The 15,839-nt window shown below is 42.1% G+C and overlaps 1 protein-coding gene across 1 annotated transcript; it reads left to right on the top strand.

Annotated features, from left to right (window-relative positions):
• Positions 1–10,491: 10,491 nt before the first annotated feature.
• olig4 (oligodendrocyte transcription factor 4) lies at positions 10,492–11,268 on the top strand. Its single transcript, XM_063500114.1, has one exon. It carries the CDS (start codon positions 10,492–10,494, stop codon positions 11,266–11,268), a length of 777 nt encoding a protein of 258 aa, XP_063356184.1.
• Positions 11,269–15,839: the final 4,571 nt, after the last annotated feature.

Genomic DNA, 15,839 nt, shown 5'->3' with positions numbered 1-15,839 from the left:
CTTGGGTAAAGCTCCAAACTAGACAATGATTGGGGATCCAAGAGGGCCAATATTTAACCAGTGAGCAGCCCACTCATGCCCTGCCTGGCCCCACAGCCCCCTGCGCCTTTGTGGGCTCAGGGTTAATCTTTTAAAGGCCGGAGCTGGGGCGCACCCCCTCCTGCCCACTGTCCTTCAAATATACTGCCACGCAGTCACTAGAGCTGTACTTTTATGGGACCTTTTGTTTGCTTGCTATGTACTCTGCCTTTAAGTCTACAGCAATTCAAGCGCTCTAATCCTTAAATCTTTTTAGAAATTAACACATCATGAATAATAGATTACTTGGAAAGTGGTGCAGAGTGAAGACTTAAAAGGCTACTTTGTACTCCTCAGTGCTCTTTCTTGGTAAACATAAATAAAATCATTAATTAATGACTGCTAAAAATCAAAGACTGCATAAAAGATTATGAAACTGAACATGGCGAGAGCTGACAGGAACAACCAGCAGCTGCTGCAGCAGGTGGGTAGCTATCTGACACCCTGTAGGGCTCTTTTTACATTCCTTTACATTTATGCCTCATTTCCATTTCTTCTTCTTTCCTTCTCCACCCCTGTTCCCCATCTTCATCCACATGGGAGAAATGCTGTTCTCGGTTCTCCCTCTTTAACCGCTTCTTCTCTGTATCGAGTATTTATGGGCCCTCGTAAACATGTATTGATATTTAATGCTGCCCTCAGCAGGGCCAAACTTAGAGGCCTGTTCCTCTCTGAGACAGGAAAAGCGAGACAAAGAATGATATCAATAACAAAGATGCTGTAAACCTACACTCACCCTCATGCTGCTGAGAGGCGACGCGGCCATATGACAGCGAGCTGGCGTGACAGCTGAGAAACAGACTTGTTGCTGTTAGCGGTGAGGGAGATATCAGAGAGTGTACTTTCCCTTTCAAATAAATATAGGGCCCTAAAGCTGCAAGATGTCTTTTCTGTGAGGAACTGGTATAGTACACCGACATGTTGCACTGATATATAAAAAAAGTGAAGTTAAACCAAGCTGCTCACTGTTTTTTTCCTTTTTTGTGTCACACGGTTTGTTCCCTGCTTTCTTTAAGAACTTTATTTTTGTCTGATGTTGGATTCAACTTTCACTAAATAAAGGTTAGGTTTTTTTTGTTGTTTTTTAAATGCCACTCCATCTTAAAGTCTGCATTTGTATCCACTGTCCACATGAGAAAACGTCCTAAAAATAAGCCAAAACATGTAGACACATGTTTCCAGAGGAATTCAAAAAGTAATTAGCAGCCATTTGCTGCTTGCTATGAAATGAACTTGAGTCATCAGCCCGAGCAGCTCTATAAAAGCAGAGGTTTTGGCAGTTTGCTGGTCTTGAGCATTCAGGTGAATGTTAACACAGTGCATCCCAGCTAATGGACCTCAAAGTCAGATAGTGCATTGCTCAGACAAACTGCAAAAAACAGAAAAAGACTGAACAAGTATGGCTTATTTAAAAGGATTGGCAGAAGGAAGCCTGCTCTCTCTAAAAAGAACATGGCAGCGTGGCTTAGGCTGCAAAATTGAATTTGGACTAACCACAGGAAAAATGTCATTTGGACAGATGAGACCATGAGGAGGTGTTTGGTCATCGTTTGCCACATGTGAAGAAAACTAAACACAGCACATCGGCACACAGCTGTCAGCATGGTGGTGGAGGGCTGATGATTTAGACTCAGGACCTGAGCACCTTGCAGTCATTGAGTTAACATTGTGCTGCTCTGTATATTAAAGCATAAAAAAAGCAAAGTCCAGAGCTCGACCTGATTTGAATGCTGTGGCAGGACTTAAAGGACAGAAATTAAAGAGCACAAATCTCGATGAGGCACCAAAACACGATTCCTCCACAGTGATGAGTAACTTTACTGCTACAGGTGATTCTATAAACTATTGGATCATGGGGTGTAATCAGTCTCTCACCATCCAGCGTCTACTCTCACTGTATGCCTCTCATTCAATTCTCTGTTTATTCATCAGCCATGTTGTTATTTAGATTCCTGATCTTATAGCTCACGATGGGCAGTAAAGTAATAAGGTTCTCATGGCATCTCATTTAATACTGACTCCTGTTCAGTCCTTATCAAAGAAAACCTGTTGTGTCTTCAATAGATGAAAAAAATGTTGAGACCCATTTACATGATTTCACGAGGACAGTGACATCCACGCCAGAATATGAAACATCTCTATTCAGCGACAGCAGCATGACACGGTTCTCAGATCATCGAGACAGGTCAACAGCGCCACCCCTTTTCATCCCGCTACTGGTTAAACAACAGGAGGTCCATAAACTGCAGGGTCACGGCCTGGTTTTTAATCAGCAGAGCACAGATCATCATCGCCAAGCAGCGCAAGTCCTTCATATCACGTGTCTGCCAGTCAGCATGTGTTTTTCCAGGACACAGTTACACATCAGACAGTGGAGTGGAAACTGTCCATGTTTCAGCCACTTTGGAAACGGCAGCAGATCTCCTCATCAGCATTCACAACCAGCTATATGTGAATTGAGGTTTAATAATCGCCCACCTGAGCCCCTTGAGTGGGTTCTGGAGGGAATGTGTGTGTGTGCCGTGAAAGGAGGGAAGAGGCAGGGGGTAAAAAGAGTGACTGATGAGATCGAAATGATAGCCTGGGAGCATATGCCAGAATATTAAGCGGTCTAAGATACAATTTCTACACATAAACCTGGACCCAAGGATGTTTAACGTTATAGCAGCACAACTCCACTGGGCTCACAGTTTTTAATGTCCAGACAAGGCGTGTGCTCATTGAGTTAAATTGCAGTTATTCATGTCACCACATCAAGCTAAAAGCCAAAAGAAGTCAATTGTGTGTCACTAACTAGTCTGATGCCTTCAACAGAGCAATACTTACAAAACAGACACGCTTCATTCAGCTGACCTACAGAGGCTGTATAGCAACTACACACATGTGCACGCGCAGACACACAACGCACACTCACACCCCATTGATTGGCTCGTCAATCACTGGCCAATGAGGATAGCCAGTGGCCACCAACACTCAGGTTATTGTGTGCAGTGACCCTGGGGTCAGCGGTAAGTAGCTGAGGACTGAGACCCACACAAAAGGACGGCATCATGTACTCTCTGCATACAGTGGCGTTGCCGCCGGCACCCTTATGAATAGACACATGGCAGGCCTATCCACAGATGGGATGGCGATGAAGAGGGGGTGCGTGAGTGTGTTACCGTGGTGAGGGAGCACAAGCGGCGGTAACGCACTGAAACAATGGTGCTGATGAAAGGCAGGAGTCGTGCCTGGGCTTCGGGGAGGGAGATTATTGGGAAAGCAGGTCCCCAGTTTTATCAGGATGGATAACGCAGAGACGAGGGGGATGGAGGAGACAGGACGGGAGGGGGGCGCAGATCGCTGACACAAAGCCACCCCCATGCATCAGTGAGCGGCCAACTGTTCAAAAGTGTGACCAACACAATGGCAAACAGATACACTTTGTGAGCATCTGTATAGGCTTGTAAGCATGCGTGTGACTTTTTTGACTGATTGGAATGTATTTAAATGTTTTAAGCTCATTCGGACAACTTGAAGCCAATTTTCATGTTTACTTGATTTTATGTCCTTTTGAGCCATGACACGGTTATCAAAGCTTGGTTTCACATTAGAGGAACAGAAAGGAAAAAAATAATTAAGCTACTCAGGTTCAGTTTCACTTGTGGGGCTTGCTGCAGAAATGTTTTCTGAGACACTTTAAATCATAATTTGAATTAATATATATAATTTTTGGATCAACCCTTTAAAGCAGAGGGCACGTAGAGGTGCCTTCTGCTTTAAACAATATAAAGTTTATTTATTTATTTATTTGTTAAATCTGTTGTTTAGTTACCTTGTAAAGGACCATTTTTTGGGAACCAGAAAGTTTTATGTATGTATGTATGTTAAAGGAGTGAAAATGGGTGCAAAAAGGAAGACTTGCAGAAAGCTGTCACCCCCTCTTAAAGAATACCTTCTGCCTATTAAGCCTCACCTATATTGGCTGCACCACCTGGCCAGGTAATAAAATGTATTACTAAATAAAGAAATACACATTTGACCTGATTTCTAAGGCAGAGACCTGAAACATCGGCATATTTATCATAAATATTTACATTCACAAATTACATAGAATGTAAACGCTTGCAGGAAATTCTAATGACACATGTCCAAGTCCCTCACTGCTAATCCTGAGACCTGTCAGCCTTAGTAATAAAGAAGATACAAAACATTAAACCCAGTGCAATTACTTTATTTTTTATTCATGACTCTTAAAATAAATAAAATGTTGTTTGCAAGAGTTTTTAGGCTAAGACAGACAACAGTACAATCACTACTAGCTGCACAGATTAGTACAAATACACAGAACAAGTAAAATACAAAAAATACAACCAAAAATCACATTAAATTCATTCAGTGAGACCGGCTGCTTAAGATTTAACAGCTGATTCCCCGAGTCGAGGGCTGCACAGTTTTTCCAAATTCAGCATGAAATTTCAGGACAGACAGGAGGAAAGAGTCTTTTTTGATGACTGTTAGGCACTGGGTAAGATGGGAATAAAGCAAAAATAGGCTGAATATAACAGAAACCAAATATTCAAAATTAGAAAGCAGAGTGGGTGATTCATAACTCTATAATCCCAAAATGAAATAAACTAATAACACACAGCATGCAGTGATCATAGGAGTTAAACCAACAGAAATGTTGTGATCAAAAGTGCTCTTGCACAGTGCAGTTCCTCTAGTGTGTTTACACCCCGACTGCAAGTTTCACAGTTTTGGAGAAATCAACATCAATACAGAAATTCAGCCTTCTCTTTAAGAGAACGGAACCAAATGGCACGCGCCTTGAGGTGCTCGACACACCAAAAGTTTAATTTAAAAGACTCAGCAGCAGTCTCTCCTTTCATGGCTCGGTTTATCAACATGCTCCACAAATACTGTTATGAGCATTTTTAATGTGTTTCACTATTTTCCTCTTTCACCAGACGTAACATACCAAAATATCGCTGTGCAGAAGGAAGCACCAAGAGGAATTCTAGGATCATGTTAAACACATTAGTAGAAAAGAGTAATAAAGGCAGCAATATAACCTAAAATGTAAAAATAAAACTACCGTGAGCCATCAAACTCCTGTTAACTAAAAAAACAACAGCTTTTTTCCAATTTAAAAGAATAATTTGTGGTTTCTACTCTGAAAAGTCAAAGGAGGTCGCCGTCATTTGAGTCCCAGCAACCTGAAGGCCAACATCTGGACCCGATGCCTACAACTCCTGATGATGGTCTGCTCAGCAACCGGTTCTGCTCTGTCCCCTTTCACTCTCTCCCCCTCTCGCCTGTCTGTCCTCCCTCGGTGTCCCCCCAGGGTAATAGTGGGGTAATTTATGAAGTTCTAGCAGCATGGAGCAGGCCGGTGTATGGGACAGCCTGCTGACCGAGCTCCATTCAGCTCCAGAGGAGAGGGCCTGCGCTCCTTTCATCCTGCTCATAATCAGCACCTCTCCCTCAGCCCGAATCCCCATCCTCACTCCTCTCGCCCTGCAGTCCTCCTCAGCATGCAATCCTTCATGGCCGCTTAAAGATGAAGGGGAAAGTTATTGGACTCTTTAGTGACTCATAAACATCCTAGGGGATTTTCATAGTGCCTTTGTGTCTTTGTGTTGCAGCCGAGATAATGCAATTGTTTCAGGCAGTGTAAATGAATAAATCACCGAGCAGTTTGTCCCAGCGGTGAGAGATAACAGAGGGCAGCACTCCCCCTTCTCAGAAACACTTGTCTGCCTGTTCAGTCACTTCATGAAACAACTTTATATCTCTCTGCACAGACACCGGTACTGAGAGGGAAATGTTTAGATCCACAGATGAATCAAAACAACCTGATTCCTCGTATCAGCTCCTGCTGAACACTCGCCCCGCTGTGATCTCAGAGTCCTGATGTGGAAGCAACACTGAGACAAACGGTGGAAACTAAAGGCAGCTGTATGTCCTCTACAGGCTCTCAAGCGGCAGATTAAACCCCAGTGTGTGTGTGTGTACAGAAGATCGAGCCACTGATCCTGTTGAACAATGACCAGCAGAGAGTGAAGGAAGCCTTATGGTACACAGCGCAGGTTTGCTCTCCAGCTTAGCGCTTTATTGAGCCATGATAGGCCCTAATCTTGCCTGATCCTCTGTCACTACAAGCATATGCCTGTGATAATGCCCTCATTTTCTGGTCACCTGAGCACTTTCACTGGAGTGCACCAGAAAGGGCAGCAGTGAGGGGGTCTCTATAGCCTAAAAAAAGTCTGTCGCAGAGCTCAGAATTGGATAAAGGGCCCTGAAAGGTGGCACCCAGAGAAGAAAGTCAAACACTCTAATGCAGGGTTAAAAATTGAAGGATTATGTGGACACATGAAGGGTGGCTACGCTTTCATTTGTAAAATGCAGAGATCCTTGAGTCTCTCTGTGTGGCCCGTTGCCTCTGTAAACACATGAATAAGAATAAGATTGAGGCCAAGAATGGGATTTGTCGGGCTCATGCAAAAAATAATGGAGTAAAAGGAGGACTGATTACACTCGTTACTTGGATAAAGTTCCTGTCAGTGATCCCGATATACATTCTGTACTTTTGCTAATACACAGCTCCTGGTTTCAGCTCTATTCCACTGATGTGCTATTCCTCATTCGTTTCATATAAGTGACATTCTCGCTAATCTAACTTCGTGTATGGTTAATAAGTAGCTTGGCACATTTTCCTGTATTTATAGATAATTTATTAAGACTATTTATGACCCACTATAAATCCCTTTCCTTGTGTGTAAAACACAATGAAAACTGTGGCACAGAACCAGCCATTAAAAGGCCTGAAAGGCTGGAAAAAAAGAATGAAATCTGGAGCATTGTGTTCAACTCAGTTAATTAGGAACTGACCCAATTAGCAAAGGAGAGTCCAGCAGCCATGTTGGCTCCAAGCCTAACGATGGGAAAATCCATATGCTCCAAATATCTGGCCCATGCTGGCTCTCAAAGTTCCCCAATTATAATATCACTGAATGGTGGCCGAGCCAAAGCACCCTGCAGGGCCCCCCGACGGAGCTGTGGTGGGGGGTCTCGAGAGCCCTCTTGATTCTCGGTTCTAACTTTGTGTGGGTTCGTGAGTGTAAGGGATCACACGCCCACTGACACGGAGACCAGCAATAGATTTATCAAAGTCTTGTAAATCTGCACATATTTTGAAATTAGTGGTTCTTTAGATTCAAGCTCGAGTGAAGTGGTGAGGCACAAACAGTGTCTGTATTTCCTCAGTGTGCCCCTGTAGGAAGAAGGAGAATTTAGGCACAGATTATTAGAAGCTTATAAGCACACTTCCCTGGAAATGACTGATTCCACGTCGTCTGTTTACTATAAGGGACCTGACTTTATCAGATAAAGGAAGATGATCAGAAGAACCGCATCGTCAGAGAGAGACATTCTGAATTTCTAACCTGATTACCTCAAGCCTGATGGGCTTAAACCTTTCAAACATTTTTGTGTCGTCTATTCTCAAATGGGGGGTACTTTAAATGATACATATGAGTCATGCACAACTCCTGGGGAAAAAAAATCCACTATAATAAGTAGGATAAAGAAAATTAAATAAACCACTTTGTAGTCAGCTTCCATAAAACCTCACCGACACAAAAAGCAGCAAACACAGTTAAGCTCACTGCCGGAGGGAGGCCAATTTTAAGATTATTAATAATAGACAAAAATCAAGAAAACTGGTTTTTGTGGTTGAAATGCTGCAGCAATTCAACCACAAAACAAAGCAAAGAAAAACTGTTTGAACACGAACACGACCTCCTCACTAATCCCTCACCGAGGAACATACGAGAAAAACCAGGTTAAATGAAAGTACAAGGTCATCTTAGCATCGCTGCATGATCACAAAAACGTGCGTATTTAGTCATATTAAACATTGGAAATGTGGCTTTAATAAATCAAATACTGATGGTGCAGTGCTGTGCTGCAGCCCTTTACATGGGCCTTTTTTCTATTCATACAAAAATCCCACTAATGCAAAAACAATCTTACACACACACACACATGCAGACACACTCCTTCATACACCAAGTTATTTTTTGCACAATGCTCAGTCTGTTGCACAACCCACTGTCATTGTTGCACTTTTCTGTCTGGTGTTGCACTGTCTTAGTTTTTTTTTTTGCAATTTTTGCAATTTTTGCATATTGCACTTTATGTAGTCCTGTGTTGCTGGTTTGTGATATGCTATATGTATCACCATGGTCTTGCACATTGTCTCGTTTCACTGTGTACTGTACCACTGCACATGGTTGGAATGACAATAAAGCCACTTGACTTGACTTGGAATTCAAATATATTTATATTATTCAAAACTCTTCTGAGAACCTCAACTGGATTTTAACTGCCCTCACATTAGTTATCTGAGAACAGTTAGAAGCTTTTGATGAGGACAATCTGGTTGACTCTGTAATTAGTTTGACTTGGTTACTATTTGGTAGAGCACTTACAAATATTCTTGTAAAAGAAGAGATGTGATTTTGCACTGCTTTGAAAAGACAATTTAATGGTTGGAACAATTCAATGGGACTCTCGCACACTCTCTTGCTGACTGCTGAAATATTTATTAAACCATACTTTGGTCTGTCATCTCATCAGATAATCAGAGGACTGGTGAGATCAGTCTAACTTTGCACGCATATGCATCAGCAGTGGCATTAGCAGGATATCAAAAGACTCAACATGAGAGCATTAAGCAACAACAAAAACAAATTTAAAAGCAAAGAGCATGAGATATATGTCATAAATGTTGCAGTAGGTTCATACTACAGCGAGTAAAAGATTTAGATTCATCAAAAGATTCATCCAGCTGCTTACAACACAGAGAAAGGCAAATATTTTCTTAGCTGAGCAGCCAGATGAACACAAAAATCCAGACCTGATGCCTGTGAAATGAACAGAATATACTTTTCTATGATGGCTTTTCAGTTGTTGTGCTCCAGGCAAGAATCAATGCAACGAATCAATTCACAAAACTGCTGTTTTTGCCATTCTGAGAACAGCGTTATGTTCTCAAAGTCCCGGCCCTCCAGCACTGCTTCACTTGGTGCTTTGCTTGGCACAAGGAAGGCAGGAAATTCCTGAGCTGCGTGGTGAAAGCCAGCCTCTGAACACCACGTGGAGAAGTCGGCTTGGTCACAGCGCCACAACATTAAAGCAGCAGATATATGTTGGACGCGAAGCCTGGAAGGAATTTTAATGCCATAAATTTAAACGAGGAAGAAAGTTTTCCTTGTGTTCCTGATAGTTAGCAAGATAAAGTAAAAAAACAAAGAAAAATAAGTGCCAGTAGCTTTACGGTTGAATTATAGGGAGACAATGCTGCGCCCACTCATTTAGTATCTTTTTAACTACCTCCCCCTGGACTGAAAGACCCCCTTCCAGTGATAGTGATGCGATTTCACAGACTGTTTGGGGAACCAAGTCAAATTTATCTGACCCCTTTTGTTTTGAGCTTCTGGTTGAATTGTATCTAGTCTGCCATTAACGCTGCCCTTTACATGTTTAAGAGCCTCATATGGTGCCTCATACCTTCCTCCAAAGTATCTCATGGATACCATATGTAAATAAGGCCTTAAAGGCATCATCTATCTGGTGTTATGGAAGGGGGTAATAAAAACGGTGGCCTGCTCACTTTCACTTTAACATCCGAGTAGAGAACTTTCAAAGTAAAGTAAACATGTTTTTACACCTGAGGAAGAAGCTTTTGCAGATTATAGAGGTAGATTAATAAGATAAGAATTTAAAAATTTGACATCATAAAGTCATAAATTTATGTTTATTCATCTTTTCTTTCTTGGATTTGTTCTATTATTATTAGATTACCTCTCCCCTGTTCCAGGATTACTTTAAAATCTGTGCTGAAACATAAAAAAATATGCAAATACTGCCAGTCTTTAACTAAAGTTTTAACAAAGCTCTGGTTAACTCAGCTTTACACAACATGGGATCATACCTCTGTTTGGTTAACGTGCAAGGGGGTTCATCAGCAAGTGGGAGAATTAATGTGGTTGTGGGGAGGTGGACTGGGGGACGCAGGAAGGAGTTGTTAAGAGAGGGGGGTAAAAGTGTGTCCCTTCTGCAATTGGCTGGGGCCATAAGTGTCTCATTATGCCGTGTATTGTTCCTTTGTTGTGTCGGTGGTATAAATACACCCCAGCAGGCCCATGGGGTGACAGTTTAGACACACTCACTCCTGGGGAGAGGCTGAGCATCAGGCCGCACAGCACAAACTCTGGGAAAAGTGAGGCTGTACAAAAACTGCAAGGAACTGAAAGAGTTTGGAAACCGAGAGTTCAGGCCCTAAGCTCAAGCTGTCACAGTTTAAGAGGTTTTTTTGTTTTTTTTTGGATCCTTGTTTTTGTTCCTGAATTTTCTCCCTCAGCTGAAATGGATTCCGATGCTGGCTCCACCTGCAGTCGCTCCTCGTCTCCAGACCTGGTGGTGGATGACTCTGCAGGGAGCTTCTTCTCCAATAAGATGTTCCAGAAGTACTGCCAAGAGAACAGAGCAGACAGCGAGGCCGGCCAAGGCAGGACGGAGCGCTGCAGCGGGGGCGGTAAGAGCAAATCCAGATCTGAGCTCAGCAAGGAAGAGATGCAAGATCAGAGGCTGAAAGTTAACAGTCGAGAAAGGAAGAGGATGCATGATCTGAACCAGGCGATGGATGGCCTCAGAGAGGTCATGCCATACGCACATGGACCCTCGGTCCGCAAGCTGTCAAAGATCTCCACCTTGCTCTTGGCTCGCAACTACATCCTCATGCTTTCCAGCTCTTTGGAGGAGATGAAGAAACTGGTTGGGGACGTTTATGGCGGCAATGCCGCCGTCCAGAGCCGCACAGCTCCCCATCCCACCATTACCCCTGCGGCCACGACCGCCCACCTCCCTCTGCATCCTCTGGCCCAGTCCCTTCACTCTCTGGTGGGCAGCACACCTTCAGCTCTTCAGCATCACTCATCTTCTGCCTCCTCAGCCCCAGCTCCACACTCCCCTCCATCAGCCGGCTTCCTGGGTTTTCACGCTCCAGTCCAGAGCCTCCTGAAGGACCCTCTCCACCTGAGCAGCTCCTACAGACACTTCCCTGGCATGCCCTGCCCTTGCTCACTCTGCCAGCCTCTGCCCACCACTACCTCCACATTACACAGCCTGTCTATGAGCAAGTGAGCAGGTCTTTCTTAAAATAGACTGTCCGGACCACAAACAGGAGACTGATGGAAAAAAAAAATTATAAAATGATGGCTTGGGCAAAACCTTGTACATACTGTATATACACATATAGCTATCTTTGGGATACAAACTGCTGCTATTTTTTATTAATTGCCTCTTTTTCTTTTCTTCTTCTTTTTTTTTTACAGAAGTATTCTAAATGTTCTGGGGATTTTTATCAGAGTAGCTTATGTGAAATAAGTGGTGATGAAACACTGTCAAAATGGAACTGTTGTGTCTGATTGGCACAAATGCTATTTTCCTAAATTAAAATGTTGTTTTGATAATAACTACTTCTGGGCGTCTTCTTTTAAATGTGCAGTTGATTTTTAGTTTGTGAAAAATGTCTCTTCTTTCTCAGTGTCACTATTTTAGAAACGTTCTGGACATGTACAACTACACAGTGATATCACAACAATACTACAAGAGCATTTATTGGTGCTTTAAAGGACAATCTTAGAAGTGCTAAAGCTGACATTCAGGAAAAAAGGTTGTCATTTGTTGCTAACCAGTTTCAGACAGCCTAACCTCTGAAGAGCTAAAAAGGGACAGAAGGGCGAGACAATACACCAGAACAGAAGCTGAATGTGGTGTTCTTGAGCCTGGGGACCATCCATCTTCACCTCAACAGGGTGTAGGAGATGAAAGGACGACACAGGCGCCGGGAAGGCGCGTCACTTTTGTCTGACACAGGCAAGGGACATAGCCATGTCCTCAGCTCTAGGCCAGCCATTTGTCACTGTCTCATAAGAACATGGATATAGGAACACAAAGGGCAGATTTTAAGCAAAGGACATAATGGCGTCTGTATTAAAAAAAAGAAAAAAAAAAAAAAGAGGTCCTTTTAATTCATACAGGATGAATATTTCTATCAGCACATATTTGCAATCAGATGTTTAAAAACTCAAATCAAGTTCCAGCTTTCTTCTAAAAATAAAAAACTGAACAAGCATACGTACACTTTACACACGCGCACTGCCATGAACATGATTTAGTCAAACAGCTCAACAAGGACTGGCCTTCACTTAGCAACAAATCAGGCGTGTAAAATACATGCTTATCCTCCCACGGCTGACAGATGAGTTGGAGACCAGGGGAGAGATGAAGAGATGTAAATCATTCTCACCCACCTCTCACTTTTACCCCTCCTTCTGCTCTTGAAAGTGCTGAATAGGTTCGAACAATAGCCATGCGTGGGACACAAAGGCCGGGGGAGTCCGAGCTCTCGTGCCTGGGACACAGACCCCCTCCATTCAATCTACATTTCATCATGGTAACAAGCGCTGTCGGGCCAAAAGGCCTGACACCCTCGCTCACCACAAAGGCGGTTAGCTCTAATATATGAGGCTATTGACACTGTAAAGAGCCCCTGTCAGTACTGGGGGATTGTCAGCTGTGGGATGTCTCAGTGGGGGGAAGCAGCTGCCAGCCAAACCAAGCGATGAAGCTTCTGTCGTGGGGACTGGCGCTGCAGCGTCACCTGGTCCCCAGTCCCTTGACACAGAGACCCCTGGTCCTCCCACAAGACCCCCCTTTATTGGGGCACAGGTGGGAATGGGAAGCAGAACACATTGTAGAGATTAGTGGGGATCGGCCTCCCTTTGCTCTAGGTAGATAATTAGAGACAGTGACTTGTGCAAAGCTGGTGTTTCCTGATTGGCACCAGATGGTGTTAACCCACAGTACGGCATCAGCGGTCTGCAGAGTGCGTGCAAGTGTGGGTGTGATGACTGCGGTGTGTAATGGATATACCTCTTAAATCATACAATATGGACATGTCCTCTGTGCACCATTATGGTCAGCCGCTGCTGTCACCACAGTGCTCTTTAGCATACGCTAACCAGCAGTGGCAGCACTGGTTTCAGTCACAATGTTGTGCACAATTAACTCTGAAAATTACACACGCTGGTCTATATTAGCAAGGGTGGAACAAGTATTCAAATCCTTTATGTGTCCATTTTCTGCACTAAAAATATTCAACAGTGAGTGAAAGTTATGCATTTAAAATATCGCCTAAACAAAAGTAGCTGCTCTGCTGAATGCCCCTGAGAATACATCTGAGAATATACGATTAATTCTCATTTTACATACATTTGCTGATTTATGTGCATCGCCCAAGGCATGGTTTATTCCAAGCAACTTTAAAGATATCTATCTTAAAATATTGCATCAAATATGTCCAAAAGACACGATTTTAGGAGGCTGAAAGCAAAAGGTACTGGCAGAAAGGTATTTGACATGCATTTATTTATTCTACCAGGTTAAAAACATTGTTTTCATGCACTCTGGACAAGCCCAAGAACACTAATTTCATTACTGTTACAGCAACAATTAACCGAGGCACGGTGCTTAGAGCAGCAGCCTTTAAATGTTTAATTAGAGCCCTGTTAGTCTGGCAACCCCAACTAATTTGACCTCAGCTGTCTTTTTGTAGACTATAAAAAGTTAAGATATAGAAAGTAATTTGCTCCAGGGATGCAAAACTGTATAATATATTTTGCAAAACAACACTTAGAATTACTGCCGATAAGAAAAAAATTATAATCATCTATTTTTGAAAGAAAGATAAAATGATTTCTCTTCACTTTTTCCCCTCAGTTCAGTGCCATCACTTAAATTACTTCTAACTGATATTAATTTGTATTTTGAAGCTGTTAAATATATAACAAATAAACACACAAAAGTATTACATCATCCTTTGATGTAGCTGTAGACTGTTACACCAGTTAATGCATTTTATTTGGTGTAGTTGATCCAAATAAATGTTTAAATGGATGTTTCAAGCAATAATTGAAGCTGTAAACTCTGCTCTGCACTGAAAATGTTAAAAATACAGCACATGTCACTTAAGATGAACAAAGCAGGTAAATCTCTGAAACAAACTCACTGCACTGAAAACAGGCGAATAAAAACAGAATCAGTCAGTACCCAGCTTTTCTTTTTATTTGTACTTTTTTTTAAAAGATTCATTTATAGGCATAAAATGTGATCATAAGGTGATTTTCTTTCACATCTACTATAAGAAGATCCTTACTTTATATGAAAAATACAGAATACTTAAATGTATCTGATGAATTCAGAGAGGCAGAGCAATAAAAATTGACTTATAAACATCATTAACTTTTTAAGAACAATACACGAGTGACTGTATTTAGTTACTCTCATGTCTGGATTTTATTATATAATATTAGCCATGAAGCTATTTTGGAAGCCTTGAACTGAATGTAAATTTTGATTATAAGCACAGTTTATAATCTGGCAAAGACATATGCTGGAGTCAAAAAAGTCAAAAGACAGAAATATCTTTTAACAGCACAAAGGATGCACTGATGTTATTACACCATGACCTTTTGTAGATGAAATGTAGACAGATGGATAAGTTAACCGCTTCAGATACTGATCAATAGTGGAGTGCTTATTCCAACTTGGCTCAGGCCAACCTGCACTGACAGAGTTAATTAGGGGACTGAAAGACCCAATTAAGAGGAATGAGGGGCCGGACGGGGGACATGTATTGGAGGACATACGCACACATTGTGCAGAGTCTAGATAAAAGAGAACTTCAATTAGGGGAGAGCACACTTCCAGAAGCTTGATGCCTGTTCTTTTTACATTTTATGCTTAGTAAAGCCCAGCTCCCCACCGCCACCCTTTTTCACTCAGAATACTGATGAGGGGAAAGGACAGCTGCTGGGGGTCAACACACATATGCAGTATGGTGTGCACATACGCTCACATGTATGTACACAGATGTACAGAGGAGGGAGATTGATGGGGGGACTCAGGCTGGAACTGCTTAATGCTGATTAGTCAACATAATGTCTGAAGAAGGAACGCACCGGTCTGGATTTGATGGGTTTCATAAACAGCTTATTGGTTAAATTAGTGTTAATTAAAAGAGAAAAATCAGCATGTTTTTAAATTATTACTTTCCCCCATGAAAGATCTGGGTTATAGTTTCTCATTGTCTCTCTGATGCACTTCTCCAAGCTATGCTGTAAGATTGGTTGGCTGCTTTTGGTCACAACAGCAAGACTGTAGAATATTGTTTCCAAAAATGAGTGGTGAGACCATGTAAATGTCAATAAAAATTATTTGTAGGTCAATTAAGCCCTCCCTTAATCTGAAAATTTAAAATGGAAAGATTGTGTTAATACTTAGGAAAATAACTGGTGGAACATCTTTAAACTAGTCAGTAGGATATTAGGCTATTATTTAAAAAATACCATCCAAAAAAAGCAGAAATTTCCAGAAGTAAAGATGAGGAAAGCTAAGCACTCTTGCCTGCATGCAAGGGGCAAGGCAATAACCACTACTGAATGGCGTTGGCTTTTGGGTGGTGAACTAAGGACAGACAGACTTGGAAATCACTCCATAGGCTCAGGAACACCAATAAGAACATACAAGTTTTTGCAGCATCCAAAAAAGCACATCAACACTTTACCATGTTAGGAAAAATATTAAAAAGGCAAAAAAAATAAAAATAAATAAAGATCCAGAAACAAAGCAGACTTGTCCAAGCCAAAGCT

This window comes from Pelmatolapia mariae, linkage group LG16_19 (assembly GCF_036321145.2).
Source record: "Pelmatolapia mariae isolate MD_Pm_ZW linkage group LG16_19, Pm_UMD_F_2, whole genome shotgun sequence".
NCBI classification, from domain to species: Eukaryota; Metazoa; Chordata; class Actinopteri; order Cichliformes; family Cichlidae; genus Pelmatolapia; species Pelmatolapia mariae.
The sequence above is the reverse complement of the archived record's forward strand: the minus strand, read 5'-3'. Positions and strand labels throughout refer to the sequence as shown.

What these genes read in the sequence shown, in the direction of transcription:
- olig4 (XM_063500114.1), top strand. Translation starts at nt 10,492, where the DNA reads ATGGATTCCGATGCTGGCTCCACCTGCAGTCGCTCCTCGTCTCCAGAC.